The 19,422-nt window shown below is 39.6% G+C and overlaps 2 protein-coding genes and 1 long non-coding RNA gene across 3 annotated transcripts; all 3 read right to left on the reverse strand.

Moving 5' to 3' along the window:
• LOC141781642 (uncharacterized) lies at nucleotides 1–1,476 on the reverse strand. Its single transcript, XR_012596911.1, has 3 exons — nucleotides 1,372–1,476; nucleotides 1,082–1,248; nucleotides 1–148 (listed from the first exon to the last, which is right to left on the reverse strand). It is a non-coding gene; the product is annotated as an uncharacterized LOC141781642 (long non-coding RNA).
• Nucleotides 1,477–4,413: 2,937 nt separating this feature from the next.
• LOC141781557 (valacyclovir hydrolase-like) lies at nucleotides 4,414–13,110 on the reverse strand. Its single transcript, XM_074657373.1, has 7 exons — nucleotides 13,088–13,110; nucleotides 12,799–12,902; nucleotides 12,509–12,675; nucleotides 11,422–11,575; nucleotides 5,193–5,312; nucleotides 4,615–4,738; nucleotides 4,414–4,504 (listed from the first exon to the last, which is right to left on the reverse strand). Exons 1-7 carry the CDS (start codon nucleotides 13,108–13,110, stop codon nucleotides 4,414–4,416), a joined length of 783 nt encoding a protein of 260 aa, XP_074513474.1.
• A 2,421-nt stretch (nucleotides 13,111–15,531) lies between these two features.
• Nucleotides 15,532–18,547, reverse strand: LOC141781558 (valacyclovir hydrolase-like). The gene is made up of 7 exons (XM_074657374.1): nucleotides 18,525–18,547; nucleotides 18,236–18,339; nucleotides 17,946–18,112; nucleotides 16,860–17,013; nucleotides 16,629–16,748; nucleotides 16,051–16,174; nucleotides 15,532–15,940 (listed from the first exon to the last, which is right to left on the reverse strand). Exons 1-7 carry the CDS (start codon nucleotides 18,545–18,547, stop codon nucleotides 15,850–15,852), a joined length of 783 nt encoding a protein of 260 aa, XP_074513475.1. The 3' UTR covers nucleotides 15,532–15,849.
• Between the last annotated feature and the right edge of the window lie 875 nt (nucleotides 18,548–19,422).

A 19,422-nucleotide genomic window follows, 5' to 3' on the forward strand; every position in this document is an offset into this window, starting at 1 on the left:
GAAACTCGACTTCCTCGAGGGTAATATAGGTTTTGGCTCCCCATACAACCATCTTTCTAATCACGTCAGGGTTCTTCGCTGCTGCAATCATAGCGGCCCCTCCTCCGGCACTCCACCCCAGCAGAGAGAACTTGTCATAGCCCAATGCCTGTCAATAAAATGAAATATACTTCACCTTCACTAATAAAGTCTCTATTCTCTCATATGCAACAAATGAACTAAGAAATGAAAATACAGACATAAATAAGCTTCCATTTTCCTCATCACAAAATTAGATGATCAAAGCACATATTTGCTAGACGGTGAATTACATGTGGTAATAAATAAAGAAATACTGATGTTAACATTTGTGTGCACAGATTGCTAAACACCGTGTGTGTTTGATTTAACAATCAGTATTATCATTAGTGTCAGAATAACAGTGAGAATGCTTCAGTTTTTGTCATTCGCTTTGTTTCAATTCTCGAATGAACAACACTTAGTTTGCTGTTCACAATAGATTCTCATTCTGAGCTACAGCCGCCCCGGAAAGTCCGACTGTATAGAAGTCTATGAGAAAATGAGCCTACTTCTCACTTGATTTATTACCTCAGTAAACATTGTAAACATGAGGTCTGGGAGTTGTCTGTGTTTTCGTCTTAGAACTTTCGCAGTGTGTTTTCAGTTCATGAAAGTTAATTTGAACCTTTTTGGTCACCTAAAAAAGTCTTATTCTGCATTCGGTTGTACTTAGCTCCACCCTTTCGTGTCACTTCTGGTTGCAAATAACCAAGATGGCGAATGCCAAAATGCCAAACTCAAGGCTTCCTAATGGCAGTCCACAAACCAACGGGTGACGTCGCGTTGGCTCCGTCCACTTCTTACATACAGTCTATGCGTACATTCCAGCAACTCGCATCAAAGTGTGCCTTTACATTTTACTAAACATTAAACCGATCTACAATTTATCAATCCATGCTCTCAGATTTACACACCCATGTTCCTTCCCACCGTATCATCCCCCAGGGGGGCTTCTCAGTAAACTATGCAATTCAGATTGGTAATAATTATCACCCATGGCTGATCAACAGACTGATAAGACCTTCATCAGATCCACTGCGTCCTTTGCATCTCTCTCGAAGAAGTCAAGGGGGAAGTCTCTGGCTGGGGGACGGGATTGTCCGCAACCACGGGGATCGAAGCCCACTACAGTAAAGCGTTCCTTATTCAGCGACTTCATCTGAGGTCCAAAATCAGTCCGAACGCTCCCTAAGAGTAGAAAAGACAGAAAAGGTTTTCACTAGCTCGAGGCATATATACAGTATGTGTGTGAGAGATTTTGCCAGAAAGTCTCCTCTCCACCATTAAGAAGAGGTGTGGTGTTGGATTTACCCAGAGAACCAGGAATCAGCAGCACGGCGTGTTTCCCTCTGCCTGTCTGCTCGTAGTACAGATCCACTCCATTAACATGTTTCCTGCCTGAGGTCACCGAAGAGCTGCAGGGAAACAGACAGGTGGACTGTGGCAGTAACGGGCATGGTGATGGATAAGAATAGACTAGTTCTACCTACTGAAAAACATTGGCTTTCATCTGACAGTCACAGCAAATATGACACCAAATCTGACACTGTAGTGTTTTGTTTCATTGGCCTCCAAAAGGTTTGATCAGTAGATGTGATACATGCTCAACACCAGGGTCCCCATTACCCTCAAGGACAGCTTCTGCTTTAAACATTCTTGTAATTTCGACTGAATCTCGATTAGGGATGCACCAATTGATACCGATGTTTAAAATAACAATTTGGGCAATAGCCTATACAGAGACCACTGTTTTTGTTTATTTTGTTTTGCTGTTATTTATTTCCCTTTTGTGCCAGGGAAACAAAGACATCTTCGGTATAAAAAAACTAACTGAGCTGTTTTAAAGTTCGATATACTTTACATAAAAACATTATATGCATGGTAAATTCCAGTGTTGGAATTACACCGTGGCTTCCGGGAGCCCTATTTTTGGGGGGAGGAGGGTACTGTACACAGTACTGTACTGTACTGTGCTATTATAATCTATAGTGGTTATTTGCATTAAAACACACAATTCAAATGATTATGATTAATTAAACATATGTTTTGATTAAAAAAATGTTGTTGGAAGTTAAACAGGCCATAATTCCCTCTCTATTATCTATTTTATATTACTGTAAAAACATCTCCTTCAAACAACTGAATTTATTAAAGTTTCTCACCAAAAACTATATTTTCCAAGATTACATTTGAACATTCACCCAATAGTCATTTTTACTGAGCAGAGCCTGAACGCCTCATAGTTGTAACTCAATGGCACCTCCGTTTACGTTAGTAGCTCAGTTTCTTAACCAAGCAGGACTGAGCTGCCCACTGACATCTAACAGGTAAAATTACTAGCTTTCCTCTTTTTGATTTCAACACGAATTTGTTGTTCACTATGCAGCATTATCAGGGAAAAAATAGGGTGCGCCCCCTCAGGTTTAGTATTAGTAGCGTCATGCTTTGGAGCGCTTTTTTTTCTCTCCACTGTGGTCCAGTCCCAAACAAACTTAAGCATGATACAGCGTGTGTATGCGTCATTGTGCATGCGTAACTGTTGGAAAGCCTCAGTAAGAGGAAGCAATAGTCACAGAGGCATGAGATGCAAAGGAATCGGACAACTAGCAACTCAGAAACTAAAATACTACTACCACCACTAATAGATAGATTAGATTAAATCGATGTTCAGTGGGAATTAAACTGTGTTTATATATTATAACATTTTCAGCAATATTATTTCATGCATTAATGGTGGCTTTAAATCAAACAAGCCTTCAGAGAAATTCTGTAAAAAAGGCGAAAATGTTACAAATATCAAACAGAAAACAGTTACCAGGATGCTGCCATGACTCTCTTTATGTCAGTTCTGTATTTAAAGAAATGTACTCCACGTAGAAACAAGTGCATTCTTCTGACGTCCGCACGGATCGAGCAGTTCTCTGCTGCTGGTCTTCTTCTTCAGGTGGTTAAAGAATGACCAAAGTATCTTCTGACCGAAGTCAGTGGCTGCTCCTGCGGTCAGTTTGTTTCCAACTCGTCTTTATTGACAAAGGCAGCTCCCCCAGGCTATTAGGTGGTTGTTTGTGCTACATATCTCAAACATTGGTACAAGCATATTTGTATATAACATATTTGTCTACAGCAAAAAAATTGTTATTTGAACATCTAAGCTACAACACAATCCCAGAATGTGATTACTGTTGCTGAATATTATATATATACAGCTCTGGAAAAAATCCCTCCCCAACTCTGAGGAGTGTTTTTTCCAGCAGGACAATGCTCCATGCCACACAGCCAGGTCAGTGAAGGTGTGGATGAAGGACCACCAGATCAGGACCCTGTCATGGCCAGCCCAATCTCCAGACCTGAATCCCATTGAAAACCTCTGGAATGTGATCAAGAGGAAGATGGATGGTCACAAGCCATCAAACAAAGCCGAGCTGCTTGAATTTTTGCGCCAGGAGTGGCATAAAGTCACCCAACAGCAATGTGAAAGACTGGGAGAGAGCATGCCAAGACGCATGAAAGCTGTGATTGTAAATCAAGGTTATTCCACCAAATATTGATTTCTGAACTCTTCCTAAGTAAAAAAAATAGTATTGTGTTGTTTAAAAATTAATATGAACTTGTTTTCTTTGCATTATTCAAGATCTGAAAACACTGCATCCTTTTTGTTATTTTGACCAGTTGTCATTTTCTCTCAAATTTCTCTTTGAAATTTGGGAGAAATGTTGTCAGTAGTTTATAGAATATAACAAAAAATGCAATTTTACTCAAAACACATACCAATAAATAGTGAAAGCAGAGAAACTGATCATTTTGTGGTCTCTTAATTTTTTCCAGAGCTATATATATATATATATATATATATATATATATATATATATATATATACCTGCAGCGATCCCACCGCAGCAGAAACGGTAAGTGCGTCTCTCCTTTAAGAGAGACGCTGTGCGCATTTACGCACGAGTCACAGCAGCGTAACTTCATTGAATATTTAAATATCATTTTTTTTCTCTTGTATTTTCAAAAATGACATGTAGGGGAGCTTTAGTCTTTTATTTTTCATGACACAACTTTCACAGCATCCCACAATAAATGAGCTTGAGGTGACAACCTTTATGCGCTTCAGTTACCAGTAACTCTCTGAAGATGCTAATAATTGTTATTCTTCCCCACTGGCTAGCTCACAACCTTAACTTATCTACTCAAATAAGAAAACAAAAGACAAGTTGCTAACCTAAAGACAGAAGTCAGAAAAGACAGATATAGTAGATTGCACACGGAACATCCTTGCTGGCAGTCTGGCTGGAGGTGGAGAGGAGAGCCAGCAGAGCCTGCACGTATTTCACAGTGTTAGTTAATCAATCAGTCTTCCAGAAAGTCTTCCACCAGTTTGTTGAATTCATCAGCGTTCTGCTGGTGGAGAGTGTGATCACACTCTGGCATCAGGTGTAATCTAGATTTGGGACACAAAAGGGGTATGCACGTCACATGTGTTGTTTTCTTGTTTCCTATAGTATTGACGTTTTCCCAGTAAACTTTCTGTAAATGTGTGTGTGGTCTCACCGTGATCCCTTGATGTTTTTGAGGAGACACTGTGAGTGCTGGATGTTCACAATGGGGTCTTTCTCTCCATGGATGATGAGGGTTGGACAGCTGATTAGGGGTAGAAGCTCCAGGCAGATACTCCCTGACCAGAAAACATTTAAGTTAACATTTTGGTTTCACTCTTTTTTAGCTGACATTTATTAGAACATAACAAATTTAAGGAGCATCTCAAATATATTCTTAATTTGTTCCTGGTGTGTAAAAGTAGTAGAGATCTTGTGGCAGAAATACATCTCTTCTAGGGCTGGAACTATACACCTATCTCCTGATTTATTACTATACAAATACCTTGGTGGTCGTTTTGGCTCGCTGCGGTTTGTTTTGGTTGACGGATACGGAACGGTTATGAGGTCATGTTACTCAGACTACAACAATAAAAGCAATAACTTCCTTCAACCTCCACATAGACTCAAATGAAGCAAATATATCGATTCTGGCATTAAATAATCGATTTCAAAATATAAAAAAGGAAAATCACGATGCATAGGTGAATCGATTACTTATGTAACGAGACTTTAACAACATGGATTCAGTACCTTCTGGTCTTTTTGCAAACTGTGTGAACGTTTCCAAGCAGGCCTCCCAGGTTTTAAGAAAGACTTCTTCTCCATATAACTCCATCATCTCTGCACTCGGCTGGATGGTAGCAAATAACGCTATGTGTTCCCAAAGAAACCCATGCACACATGAGGACACACAATATACAGAGTTAAGAAAGATTACACCATGCACAGTTCATACAGTATAGGAATACATTGGCTGATTACCTTTGAAAAACTCGACTTGCTCGAGGGTAATATAGGCACCGGCTCCCCATACAACCATCTTTCTAATCACGTCAGGGTTCTTCGCTGCTGCAATCATAGCGGCCTCTCCTCCGGCACTCCACCCCAGCAGAGAGAACTTGTCATAGCCCAATGCCTGTCAATAAAATGAAATATACTTCACCTTCACTAATAAAGTCTCTATTCTCTCATATGCAACAAATGAACTAAGAAATGAAAATACAGACATAAATAAGCTTCCATTTTCCTCATCACAAAATTAGATGATCAAAGCACATATTTGCTAGACGGTGAATTACATGTGGTAATAAATAAAGAAATACTGATGTTAACATTTGTGTGCACAGATTGCTAAACACCGTGTGTGTTTGATTTAACAATCAGGATTATCATTAGTGTCAGAATAACAGTGAGAATGCTTCAGTTTTTGTCATTCGCTTTGTTTCAATTCTCGAATGAACAACACTTAGTTTGCTGTTCACAATAGATTCTCATTCTGAGCTACAGCCGCCCCGGAAAGTCCGACTGTATAGAAGTCTATGAGAAAATGAGCCTACTTCTCACTTGATTTATTACCTCAGTAAACATTGTAAACATGAGGTCTGGGAGTTGTCTGTGTTTTCGTCTTAGAACTTTCGCAGTGTGTTTTCAGTTCATGAAAGTTAATTTGAACCTTTTTGGTCACCTAAAAAAGTCTTATTCTGCATTGGTTGTACTTAGCTCCACCCTTTCGTGTCACTTCTGGTTGCAAATAACCAAGATGGCGAATGCCAAAATGCCAAACTCAAGGCTTCCTAATGGCAGTCCACAAACCAACGGGTGACGTCGCATTGGCTCCGTCCACTTCTTACATACAGTCTATGCGTACATTCCAGCAACTCGCATCAAAGTGTGCCTTTACATTTTACTAAACATTAAACCAATCTACAATTTATCAATCCATGCTCTCAGATTTACACACCCATGTTCCTTCCCACCGTATCATCCCCCAGGGGGGCTTCTCAGTAAACTATGCAATTCAGATTGGTAATAATTATCACCCATGGCTGATCAACAGACTGATAAGACCTTCATCAGATCCACTGCGTCCTTTGCATCTCTCTCGAAGAAGTCAAGGGGGAAGTCTCTGGCTGGGGGACGGGATTGTCCGCAACCACGGGGATCGAAGCCCACTACAGTAAAGCGTTCCTTATTCAGCGACTTCATCTGAGGTCCAAAATCAGTCCGAACGCTCCCTAAGAGTAGAAAAGACAGAAAAGGTTTTCACTAGCTCGAGGCATATATACAGTATGTGTGTGAGAGATTTTGCCAGAAAGTCTCCTCTCCACCATTAAGAAGAGGTGTGGTGTTGGATTTACCCAGAGAACCAGGAATCAGCAGCACGGCGTGTTTCCCTCTGCCTGTCTGCTCGTAGTACAGATCCACTCCATTAACATGTTTCCTGCCTGAGGTCACCGAAGAGCTGCAGGGAAACAGACAGGTGGACTGTGGCAGTAACGGGCATGGTGATGGATAAGAATAGACTAGTTCTACCTACTGAAAAACATTGGCTTTCATCTGACAGTCACAGCAAATATGACACCAAATCTGACACTGTAGTGTTTTGTTTCATTGGCCTCCAAAAGGTTTGATCAGTAGATGTGATACATGCTCAACACCAGGGTCCCCATTACCCTCAAGGACAGCTTCTGCTTTAAACATTCTTGTAATTTCGACTGAATCTCGATTAGGGATGCACCAATTGATACCGATGTTTAAAATAACAATTTGGGCAATAGCCTATACAGAGACCACTGTTTTTGTTTATTTTGTTTTGCTGTTATTTATTTCCCTTTTGTGCCAGGGAAACAAAGACATCTTCGGTATAAAAAAACTAACTGAGCTGTTTTAAAGTTCGATATACTTTACATAAAAACATTATATGCATGGTAAATTCCAGTGTTGGAATTACACCGTGGCTTCCGGGAGCCCTATTTTTGGGGGGAGGAGGGTACTGTACACAGTACTGTACTGTACTGTGCTATTATAATCTATAGTGGTTATTTGCATTAAAACACACAATTCAAATGATTATGATTAATTAAACATATGTTTTGATTAAAAAAATATTGGCTAGCTGTTAGGAAGTTAAACAGGTCATAATTCCCTCTCTATTATCTATTTTATATTACTGTAAAAACATCTCCTTCAAACAACTGAATTTATTAAAGTTTCTCACCAAAAACTATATTTTCCAAGATTACATTTGAACATTCACCCAATAGTCATTTTTACTGAGCAGAGCCTGAACGCCTCATAGTTGTAACTCAATGGCACCTCCGTTTACGTTAGTAGCTCAGTTTCTTAACCAAGCAGGACTGAGCTGCCCACTGACATCTAACAGGTAAAATTACTAGCTTTCCTCTTTTTGATTTCAACACGAATTTGTTGTTCACTATGCAGCATTATCAGGGAAAAAATAGGGTGCGCCCCCTCAGGTTTAGTATTAGTAGCGTCATGCTTTGGAGCGCTTTTTTTTCTCTCCACTGTGGTCCAGTCCCAAACAAACTTAAGCATGATACAGCGTGTGTATGCGTCATTGTGCATGCGTAACTGTTGGAAAGCCTCAGTAAGAGGAAGCAATAGTCACAGAGGCATGAGATGCAAAGGAATCGGACAACTAGCAACTCAGAAACTAAAATACTACTACCACCACTAATAGATAGATTAGATTAAATCGATGTTCAGTGGGAATTAAACTGTGTTTATATATTATAACATTTTCAGCAATATTATTTCATGCATTAATGGTGGCTTTAAATCAAACAAGCCTTCAGAGAAATTCTGTAAAAAAGGCGAAAATGTTGCAAATATCAAACAGAAAACAGTTACCAGGATGCTGCCATGACTCTCTTTATGTCAGTTCTGTATTTAAAGAAATGTACTCCACGTAGAAACAAGTGCATTCTTCTGACGTCCGCACGGATCGAGCAGTTCTCTGCTGCGGGTCTTCTTCTTCAGGTGGTTAAAGAATGACCAAAGTATCTTCTGACCGAAGTCAGTGGCTGCTCCTGCGGTCAGTTTGTTTCCAACTCGTCTTTATTGACAAAGGCAGCTCCCCCAGGCTATTAGGTGGTTGTTTGTGCTACATATCTCAAACATTGGTACAAGCATATTTGTATATAACATATTTGTCTACAGCAAAAAAATAGTTATTTAAACATCTAAGCTACAACACAATCCCAGAATGTGATTACTGTTGCTGAATATTATATATATACAGCTCTGGAAAAAATCCCTCCCCAACTCTGAGGAGTGTTTTTTCCAGCAGGACAATGCTCCATGCCACACAGCCAGGTCAGTGAAGGTGTGGATGAAGGACCACCAGATCAGGACCCTGTCATGGCCAGCCCAATCTCCAGACCTGAATCCCATTGAAAACCTCTGGAATGTGATCAAGAGGAAGATGGATGGTCACAAGCCATCAAACAAAGCCGAGCTGCTTGAATTTTTGCGCCAGGAGTGGCATAAAGTCACCCAACAGCAATGTGAAAGACTGGGAGAGAGCATGCCAAGACGCATGAAAGCTGTGATTGTAAATCAAGGTTATTCCACCAAATATTGATTTCTGAACTCTTCCTAAGTAAAAAAAATAGTATTGTGTTGTTTAAAAATTAATATGAACTTGTTTTCTTTGCATTATTCAAGATCTGAAAACACTGCATCCTTTTTGTTATTTTGACCAGTTGTCATTTTCTCTCAAATTTCTCTTTGAAATTTGGGAGAAATGTTGTCAGTAGTTTATAGAATATAACAAAAAATGCAATTTTACTCAAAACACATACCAATAAATAGTGAAAGCAGAGAAACTGATCATTTTGTGGTCTCTTAATTTTTTCCAGAGCTGTATATATATATATATATATATATATATATATATACCTGCAGCGATCCCACCGCAGCAGAAACGGTAAGTGCGTCTCTCCTTTAAGAGAGACGCTGTGCGCATTTACGCACGAGTCACAGCAGCGTAACTTCATTGAATATTTAAATATCATTTTTTTTCTCTTGTATTTTCAAAAATGACATGTAGGGGAGCTTTAGTCTTTTATTTTTCATGACACAACTTTCACAGCATCCCACAATAAATGAGCTTGAGGTGACAACCTTTATGCGCTTCAGTTACCAGTAACTCTCTGAAGATGCTAATAATTGTTATTCTTCCCCACTGGCTAGCTCACAACCTTAACTTATCTACTCAAATAAGAAAACAAAAGACAAGTTGCTAACCTAAAGACAGAAGTCAGAAAAGACAGATATAGTAGATTGCACACGGAACATCCTTGCTGGCAGTCTGGCTGGAGGTGGAGAGGAGAGCCAGCAGAGCCTGCACGTATTTCACAGTGTTAGTTAATCAATCAGTCTTCCAGAAAGTCTTCCACCAGTTTGTTGAATTCATCAGCGTTCTGCTGGTGGAGAGTGTGATCACACTCTGGCATCAGGTGTAATCTAGATTTGGGACACAAAAGGGGTATGCACGTCACATGTGTTGTTTTCTTGTTTCCTATAGTATTGACGTTTTCCCAGTAAACTTTCTGTAAATGTGTGTGTGGTCTCACCGTGATCCCTTGATGTTTTTGAGGAGACACTGTGAGTGCTGGATGTTCACAATGGGGTCTTTCTCTCCATGGATGATGAGGGTTGGACAGCTGATTAGGGGTAGAAGCTCCAGGCAGATACTCCCTGACCAGAAAACATTTAAGTTAACATTTTGGTTTCACTCTTTTTTAGCTGACATTTATTAGAACATAACAAATTTAAGGAGCATCTCAAATATATTCTTAATTTGTTCCTTGTGTATAAAAGTAGTAGAGATCTTGTGGCAGAAATACATCTCTTCTAGGGCTGGAACTATACACCTATCTCCCGATTTGATACTATCACGATACCTTGGTGCCGATTCGATATGTATTGTGATTCAATATTACGAATTATTGGGATTTTTGTTAACTTTTTCAACACTAGACCATGGGAAAAAGTTGAATCATACACTTCTGGGGACTTTTACTTCGGAAAATATCTAAATTAATACAGTAAAAATTGTTTAATTTTCAGCATGTATGTAGTCAGAGATGTCCTGAAGTGAAATATATCATTGTCAGGCATTATTTATTGATACATTTCCCTCAATAATTAGTGGTATTTTCTTTAAACCCAAAGTCTTTCAATACTTTACTGTATGTGTAGTGTTTACCACTTTGGATTTAACATGTGAGAATGCAGGTCGGATCCACGTGGAGCCTCCGCCGTTTTCTGCTTTGTCGTTTTGGCTCGTTGCGGTTTGTTTTGGTTGATGGATACGGAACGGATATGAGGTCACGTTACTCAGACTCAGTAACTTCCTTCAACCTCCACATAGACTCAAATGAAGCAAATATATCGATTCTGGCATTAAATAATCGATTTCAAAATATAAAAAAGGAAAATCACGATGCATAGGTGAATCGATTATTTTTTAAACCCCTAATATCTTCCATCCTAAATTCCATTAGTTTTGTGTTTTCAATTACATATCCACTATGTAAAACCCTGCAAAGTCACAGTAATTATATATTATCAATACTTTACAAACATCATCAATACAACAACTTCCATTATAATTGCATTATGACTGCAAAGCATTTCCCCTCCATATCATGATGTTATTATTTCTGATGGTTTTCAGTTTCATCTTCACTTGTGTAACGAGACTTTAACAACATGGATTCAGTACCTTCTGGTCTTTTTGCAAACTGTGTGAACGTTTCCAAGCAGGCCTCCCAGGTTTTAAGAAAGACTTCTGCTCCATATAACTCCATCATCTCTGCACTCGGCTGGATGGTAGTTAACGCTATGTGTTCCCAAAGAAACCCATGCACACATGAGGACACACAATATACAGAGTTAAGAAAGATTACACCATGCACAGTTCACACAGTATAGGAATACATTGGCTGATTACCTCTGTGAAACTCGACTTCCTCGAGGGTAATATAGGTTTTGGCTCCCCATACAACCATCTTTCTAATCACGTCAGGGTTCTTCGCTGCTGCAATCATAGCGGCCCCTCCTCCGGCACTCCACCCCAGCAGAGAGAACTTGTCATAGCCCAATGCCTGTCAATAAAATGAAATATACTTCACCTTCACTAATAAAGTCTCTATTCTCTCATATGCAACAAATGAACTAAGAAATGAAAATACAGACATAAATAAGCTTCCATTTTCCTCATCACAAAATTAGATGATCAAAGCACATATTTGCTAGACGGTGAATTACATGTGGTAATAAATAAAGAAATACTGATGTTAACATTTGTGTGCACAGATTGCTAAACACCGTGTGTGTTTGATTTAACAATCAGTATTATCATTAGTGTCAGAATAACAGTGAGAATGCTTCAGTTTTTGTCATTCGCTTTGTTTCAATTCTCGAATGAACAACACTTAGTTTGCTGTTCACAATAGATTCTCATTCTGAGCTACAGCCGCCCCGGAAAGTCCGACTGTATAGAAGTCTATGAGAAAATGAGCCTACTTCTCACTTGATTTATTACCTCAGTAAACATTGTAAACATGAGGTCTGGGAGTTGTCTGTGTTTTCGTCTTAGAACTTTCGCAGTGTGTTTTCAGTTCATGAAAGTTAATTTGAACCTTTTTGGTCACCTAAAAAAGTCTTATTCTGCATTCGGTTGTACTTAGCTCCACCCTTTCGTGTCACTTCTGGTTGCAAATAACCAAGATGGCGAATGCCAAAATGCCAAACTCAAGGCTTCCTAATGGCAGTCCACAAACCAACGGGTGACGTCGCGTTGGCTCCGTCCACTTCTTACATACAGTCTATGCGTACATTCCAGCAACTCGCATCAAAGTGTGCCTTTACATTTTACTAAACATTAAACCGATCTACAATTTATCAATCCATGCTCTCAGATTTACACACCCATGTTCCTTCCCACCGTATCATCCCCCAGGGGGGCTTCTCAGTAAACTATGCAATTCAGATTGGTAATAATTATCACCCATGGCTGATCAACAGACTGATAAGACCTTCATCAGATCCACTGCGTCCTTTGCATCTCTCTCGAAGAAGTCAAGGGGGAAGTCTCTGGCTGGGGGACGGGATTGTCCGCAACCACGGGGATCGAAGCCCACTACAGTAAAGCGTTCCTTATTCAGCGACTTCATCTGAGGTCCAAAATCAGTCCGAACGCTCCCTAAGAGTAGAAAAGACAGAAAAGGTTTTCACTAGCTCGAGGCATATATACAGTATGTGTGTGAGAGATTTTGCCAGAAAGTCTCCTCTCCACCATTAAGAAGAGGTGTGGTGTTGGATTTACCCAGAGAACCAGGAATCAGCAGCACGGCGTGTTTCCCTCTGCCTGTCTGCTCGTAGTACAGATCCACTCCATTAACATGTTTCCTGCCTGAGGTCACCGAAGAGCTGCAGGGAAACAGACAGGTGGACTGTGGCAGTAACGGGCATGGTGATGGATAAGAATAGACTAGTTCTACCTACTGAAAAACATTGGCTTTCATCTGACAGTCACAGCAAATCTGACACCAAATCTGACACTGTATTGTTTTGTTTCATTGGCCTCCAAAAGGTTTGATCAGTAGATGTGATACATGCTCAACACCAGGGTCCCCATTACCCTCAAGGACAGCTTCTGCTTTAAACATTCTTGTAATTTCGACTGAATCTCGATTAGGGATGCACCAATTGATACCGATGTTTAAAATAACAATTTGGGCAATAGCCTATACAGAGACCACTGTTTTTGTTTATTTTGTTTTGCTGTTATTTATTTCCCTTTTGTGCCAGGGAAACAAAGACATCTTCGGTATAAAAAAACTAACTGAGCTGTTTTAAAGTTCGATATACTTTACATAAAAACATTATATGCATGGTAAATTCCAGTGTTGGAATTACACCGTGGCTTCCGGGAGCCCTATTTTTGGGGGGAGGAGGGTACTGTACACAGTACTGTACTGTACTGTGCTATTATAATCTATAGTGGTTATTTGCATTAAAACACACAATTCAAATGATTATGATTAATTAAACATATGTTTTGATTAAAAAAATATTGGCTAGCTGTTAGGAAGTTAAACAGGTCATAATTCCCTCTCTATTATCTATTTTATATTACTGTAAAAACATCTCCTTCAAACAACTGAATTTATTAAAGTTTCTCACCAAAAACTATATTTTCCAAGATTACATTTGAACATTCACCCAATAGTCATTTTTACTGAGCAGAGCCTGAACGCCTCATAGTTGTAACTCAATGGCACCTCCGTTTACGTTAGTAGCTCAGTTTCTTAACCAAGCAGGACTGAGCTGCCCACTGACATCTAACAGGTAAAATTACTAGCTTTCCTCTTTTTGATTTCAACACGAATTTGTTGTTCACTATGCAGCATTATCAGGGAAAAAATAGGGTGCGCCCCCTCAGGTTTAGTATTAGTAGCGTCATGCTTTGGAGCGCTTTTTTTTCTCTCCACTGTGGTCCAGTCCCAAACAAACTTAAGCATGATACAGCGTGTGTATGCGTCATTGTGCATGCGTAACTGTTGGAAAGCCTCAGTAAGAGGAAGCAATAGTCACAGAGGCATGAGATGCAAAGGAATCGGACAACTAGCAACTCAGAAACTAAAATACTAATACCACCACTAATAGATAGATTAGATTAAATCGATGTTCAGTGGGAATTAAACTGTGTTTATATATTATAACATTTTCAGCAATATTATTTCATGCATTAATGGTGGCTTTAAATCAAACAAGCCTTCAGAGAAATTCTGTAAAAAAGGCGAAAATGTTACAAATATCAAACAGAAAACAGTTACCAGGATGCTGCCATGACTCTCTTTATGTCAGTTCTGTATTTAAAGAAATGTACTCCACGTAGAAACAAGTGCATTCTTCTGACGTCCGCACGGATCGAGCAGTTCTCTGCTGCTGGTCTTCTTCTTCAGGTGGTTAAAGAATGACCAAAGTATCTTCTGACCGAAGTCAGTGGCTGCTCCTGCGGTCAGTTTGTTTCCAACTCGTCTTTATTGACAAAGGCAGCTCCCCCAGGCTATTAGGTGGTTGTTTGTGCTACATATCTCAAACATTGGTACAAGCATATTTGTATATAACATATTTGTCTACAGCAAAAAAATTGTTATTTGAACATCTAAGCTACAACACAATCCCAGAATGTGATTACTGTTGCTGAATATTATATATATACAGCTCTGGAAAAAATCCCTCCCCAACTCTGAGGAGTGTTTTTTCCAGCAGGACAATGCTCCATGCCACACAGCCAGGTCAGTGAAGGTGTGGATGAAGGACCACCAGATCAGGACCCTGTCATGGCCAGCCCAATCTCCAGACCTGAATCCCATTGAAAACCTCTGGAATGTGATCAAGAGGAAGATGGATGGTCACAAGCCATCAAACAAAGCCGAGCTGCTTGAATTTTTGCGCCAGGAGTGGCATAAAGTCACCCAACAGCAATGTGAAAGACTGGGAGAGAGCATGCCAAGACGCATGAAAGCTGTGATTGTAAATCAAGGTTATTCCACCAAATATTGATTTCTGAACTCTTCCTAAGTAAAAAAAATAGTATTGTGTTGTTTAAAAATTAATATGAACTTGTTTTCTTTGCATTATTCAAGATCTGAAAACACTGCATCCTTTTTGTTATTTTGACCAGTTGTCATTTTCTCTCAAATTTCTCTTTGAAATTTGGGAGAAATGTTGTCAGTAGTTTATAGAATATAACAAAAAATGCAATTTTACTCAAAACACATACCAATAAATAGTGAAAGCAGAGAAACTGATCATTTTGTGGTCTCTTAATTTTTTCCAGAGCTATATATATATATATATATATATATATATATATATATATATATATATACCTGCAGCGATCCCACCGCAGCAGAAACGGTAAGTGCGTCTCTCCTTTAAGAGAGACGCTGTGCGCATTTACGCACGAGTCACAGCAGCGTAACTTCATTGAATATTTAAATATCATTTTTTTTCTCTTGTATTTTCAAAAATGACATGTAGGGGAGCTTTAGTCTTTTATTTTTCATGACACAACTTTCACAGCATCCCACAATAAATGAGCTTGAGGTGACAACCTTTATGCGCTTCAGTTACCAGTAACTCTCTGAAGATGCTAATAATTGTTATTCTTCCCCACTGGCTAGCTCACAACCTTAACTTATCTACTCAAATAAGAAAACAAAAGACAAGTTGCTAACCTAAAGACAGAAGTCAGAAAAGACAGATATAGTAGATTGCACACGGAACATCCTTGCTGGCAGTCTGGCTGGAGGTGGAGAGGAGAGCCAGCAGAGCCTGCACGTATTTCACAGTGTTAGTTAATCAATCAGTCTTCCAGAAAGTCTTCCACCAGTTTGTTGAATTCATCAGCGTTCTGCTGGTGGAGAGTGTGATCACACTCTGGCATCAGGTGTAATCTAGATTTGGGACACAAAAGGGGTATGCACGTCACATGTGTTGTTTTCTTGTTTCCTATAGTATTGACGTTTTCCCAGTAAACTTTCTGTAAATGTGTGTGTGGTCTCACCGTGATCCCTTGATGTTTTTGAGGAGACACTGTGAGTGCTGGATGTTCACAATGGGGTCTTTCTCTCCATGGATGATGAGGGTTGGACAGCTGATTAGGGGTAGAAGCTCCAGGCAGATACTCCCTGACCAGAAAACATTTAAGTTAACATTTTGGTTTCACTCTTTTTTAGCTGACATTTATTAGAACATAACAAATTTAAGGAGCATCTCAAATATATTCTTAATTTGTTCCTGGTGTGTAAAAGTAGTAGAGATCTTGTGGCAGAAATACATCTCTTCTAGGGCTGGAACTATACACCTATCTCCTGATTTATTACTATACAAATACCTTGGTGGTCGTTTTGGCTCGCTGCGGTTTGTTTTGGTTGACGGATACGGAACGGTTATGAGGTCATGTTACTCAGACTACAACAATAAAAGCAATAACTTCCTTCAACCTCCACATAGACTCAAATGAAGCAAATATATCGATTCTGGCATTAAATAATCGATTTCAAAATATAAAAAAGGAAAATCACGATGCATAGGTGAATCGATTACTTATGTAACGAGACTTTAACAACATGGATTCAGTACCTTCTGGTCTTTTTGCAAACTGTGTGAACGTTTCCAAGCAGGCCTCCCAGGTTTTAAGAAAGACTTCTTCTCCATATAACTCCATCATCTCTGCACTCGGCTGGATGGTAGCAAATAACGCTATGTGTTCCCAAAGAAACCCATGCACACATGAGGACACACAATATACAGAGTTAAGAAAGATTACACCATGCACAGTTCATACAGTATAGGAATACATTGGCTGATTACCTTTGAAAAACTCGACTTGCTCGAGGGTAATATAGGCACCGGCTCCCCATACAACCATCTTTCTAATCACGTCAGGGTTCTTCGCTGCTGCAATCATAGCGGCCTCTCCTCCGGCACTCCACCCCAGCAGAGAGAACTTGTCATAGCCCAATGCCTGTCAATAAAATGAAATATACTTCACCTTCACTAATAAAGTCTCTATTCTCTCATATGCAACAAATGAACTAAGAAATGAAAATACAGACATAAATAAGCTTCCATTTTCCTCATCACAAAATTAGATGATCAAAGCACATATTTGCTAGACGGTGAATTACATGTGGTAATAAATAAAGAAATACTGATGTTAACATTTGTGTGCACAGATTGCTAAACACCGTGTGTGTTTGATTTAACAATCAGGATTATCATTAGTGTCAGAATAACAGTGAGAATGCTTCAGTTTTTGTCATTCGCTTTGTTTCAATTCTCGAATGAACAACACTTAGTTTGCTGTTCACAATAGATTCTCATTCTGAGCTACAGCCGCCCCGGAAAGTCCGACTGTATAGAAGTCTATGAGAAAATGAGCCTACTTCTCACTTGATTTATTACCTCAGTAAACATTGTAAACATGAGGTCTGGGAGTTGTCTGTGTTTTCGTCTTAGAACTTTCGCAGTGTGTTTTCAGTTCATGAAAGTTAATTTGAACCTTTTTGGTCACCTAAAAAAGTCTTATTCTGCATTGGTTGTACTTAGCTCCACCCTTTCGTGTCACTTCTGGTTGCAAATAACCAAGATGGCGAATGCCAAAATGCCAAACTCAAGGCTTCCTAATGGCAGTCCACAAACCAACGGGTGACGTCGCATTGGCTCCGTCCACTTCTTACATACAGTCTATGCGTACATTCCAGCAACTCGCATCAAAGTGTGCCTTTACATTTTACTAAACATTAAACCAATCTACAATTTATCAATCCATGCTCTCAGATTTACACACCCATGTTCCTTCCCACTGTATCATCCCCCAGGGGGGCTTCTCAGTAAACTATGCAATTCAGATTGGTAATAATTATCACCCATGGCTGATCAACAGACTGATAAGACCTTCATCAGATCCACTGCGTCCTTTGCATCTCTCTCGAAGAAGTCAAGGGGGAAGTCTCTGGCTGGGGGACGGGATTGTCCGTAACCACGGGGATCGAAGCCCACTACAGTAAAGCGTTCCTTATTCAGCGACTTCATCTGAGGTCCAAAATCAGTCCGAACGCTCCCTAAGAGTAGAAAAGACAGAAAAGGTTTTCACTAGCTCGAGGCATATATACAGTATGTGTGTGAGAGATTTTGCCAGAAAGTCTCCTCTCCACCATTAAGAAGAGGTGTGGTGTTGGATTTACCCAGAGAACCAGGAATCAGCAGCACGGCGTGTTTCCCTCTGCCTGTCTGCTCGTAGTACAGATCCACTCCATTAACATGTTTCCTGCCTGAGGTCACCGAAGAGCTGCAGGGAAACAGACAGGTGGACTGTGGCAGTAACGGGCATGGTGATGGATAAGAATAGACTAGTTCTACCTACTGAAAAACATTGGCTTTCATCTGACAGTCACAGCAAATATGACACCAAATCTGACACTGTAGTGTTTTGTTTCATTGGCCTCCAAAAGGTTTGATCAGTAGATGTGATACATGCTCAACACCAGGGTCCCCATTACCCTCAAGGACAGCTTCTGTTTTAAACATTCTTGTAATTTCGACTGAATCTCGATTAGGGATGCACCAATTGATACCGATGTTTAAAATAACAATTTGGGCAATAGCCTATACAGAGACCACTGTTTTTGTTTATTTTGTTTTGCTGTTATTTATTTCCCTTTTGTGCCAGGGAAACAAAGACATCTTCGGTATAAAAAAACTAACTGAGCTGTTTTAAAGTTCGATATACTTTACATAAAAACATTATATGCATGGTAAATTCCAGTGTTGGAATTACACCGTGGCTTCCGGGAGCCCTATTTTTGGGGGGAGGAGGGTACTGTACACAGTACTGTACTGTACTGTGCTATTATAATCTATAGTGGTTATTTGCATTAAAACACACAATTCAAATGATTATGATTAATTAAACATATGTTTTGATTAAAAAAATATTGGCTAGCTGTTAGGAAGTTAAACAGGTCATAATTCCCTCTCTATTATCTATTTTATATTACTGTAAAAACATCTCCTTCAAACAACAGAATTTATTAAAGTTTCTCACCAAAAACTATATTTTCCAAGATTACATTTGAACATTCACCCAATAGTCATTTTTACTGAGCAGAGCCTGAACGCCTCATAGTTGTAACTCAATGGCACCTCCGTTTACGTTAGTAGCTCAGTTTCTTAACCAAGCAGGACTGAGCTGCCCACTGACATCTAACAGGTAAAATTACTAGCTTTCCTCTTTTTGATTTCAACATGAATTTGTTGTTCACTATGCAGCATTATCAGGGAAAAAATAGGGTGCGCCCCCTCAGGTTTAGTATTAGTAGCGTCATGCTTTGGAGCGCTTTTTTTTCTCTCCACTGTGGTCCAGTCCCAAACA

This window comes from Sebastes fasciatus, chromosome 13 (assembly GCF_043250625.1).
Source record: "Sebastes fasciatus isolate fSebFas1 chromosome 13, fSebFas1.pri, whole genome shotgun sequence".
In the NCBI taxonomy this organism is placed as follows: domain Eukaryota; kingdom Metazoa; phylum Chordata; class Actinopteri; order Perciformes; family Sebastidae; genus Sebastes; species Sebastes fasciatus.

What these genes read in the sequence shown, in the direction of transcription:
- LOC141781558 (XM_074657374.1), bottom strand. Translation starts at nt 18,547, where the DNA reads ATGGGGACCCTGGTGTTGAGCAT. An exon ending in GCTGATTCCTGGTTCTCTGG is followed by an intron (nt 18,113 to 18,235) that starts GTAAATCCAACA and finishes TTCTACTCTTAG; the next exon opens with GGAGCGTTCGGACTGATTTT. An exon ending in AAAAACATCAAGGGATCACG is followed by an intron (nt 15,941 to 16,050) that starts GTGAGACCACAC and finishes TCCCAAATCTAG; the next exon opens with ATTACACCTGATGCCAGAGT.
- LOC141781557 (XM_074657373.1), bottom strand. Translation starts at nt 13,110, where the DNA reads ATGGGGACCCTGGTGTTGAGCAT. An exon ending in GGAAGTCGAGTTTCACAGAG is followed by an intron (nt 5,313 to 11,421) that starts GTAATCAGCCAA and finishes GGGAACACATAG; the next exon opens with CGTTATTTGCTACCATCCAG. An exon ending in AAAAACATCAAGGGATCACG is followed by an intron (nt 4,505 to 4,614) that starts GTGAGACCACAC and finishes TCCCAAATCTAG; the next exon opens with ATTACACCTGATGCCAGAGT.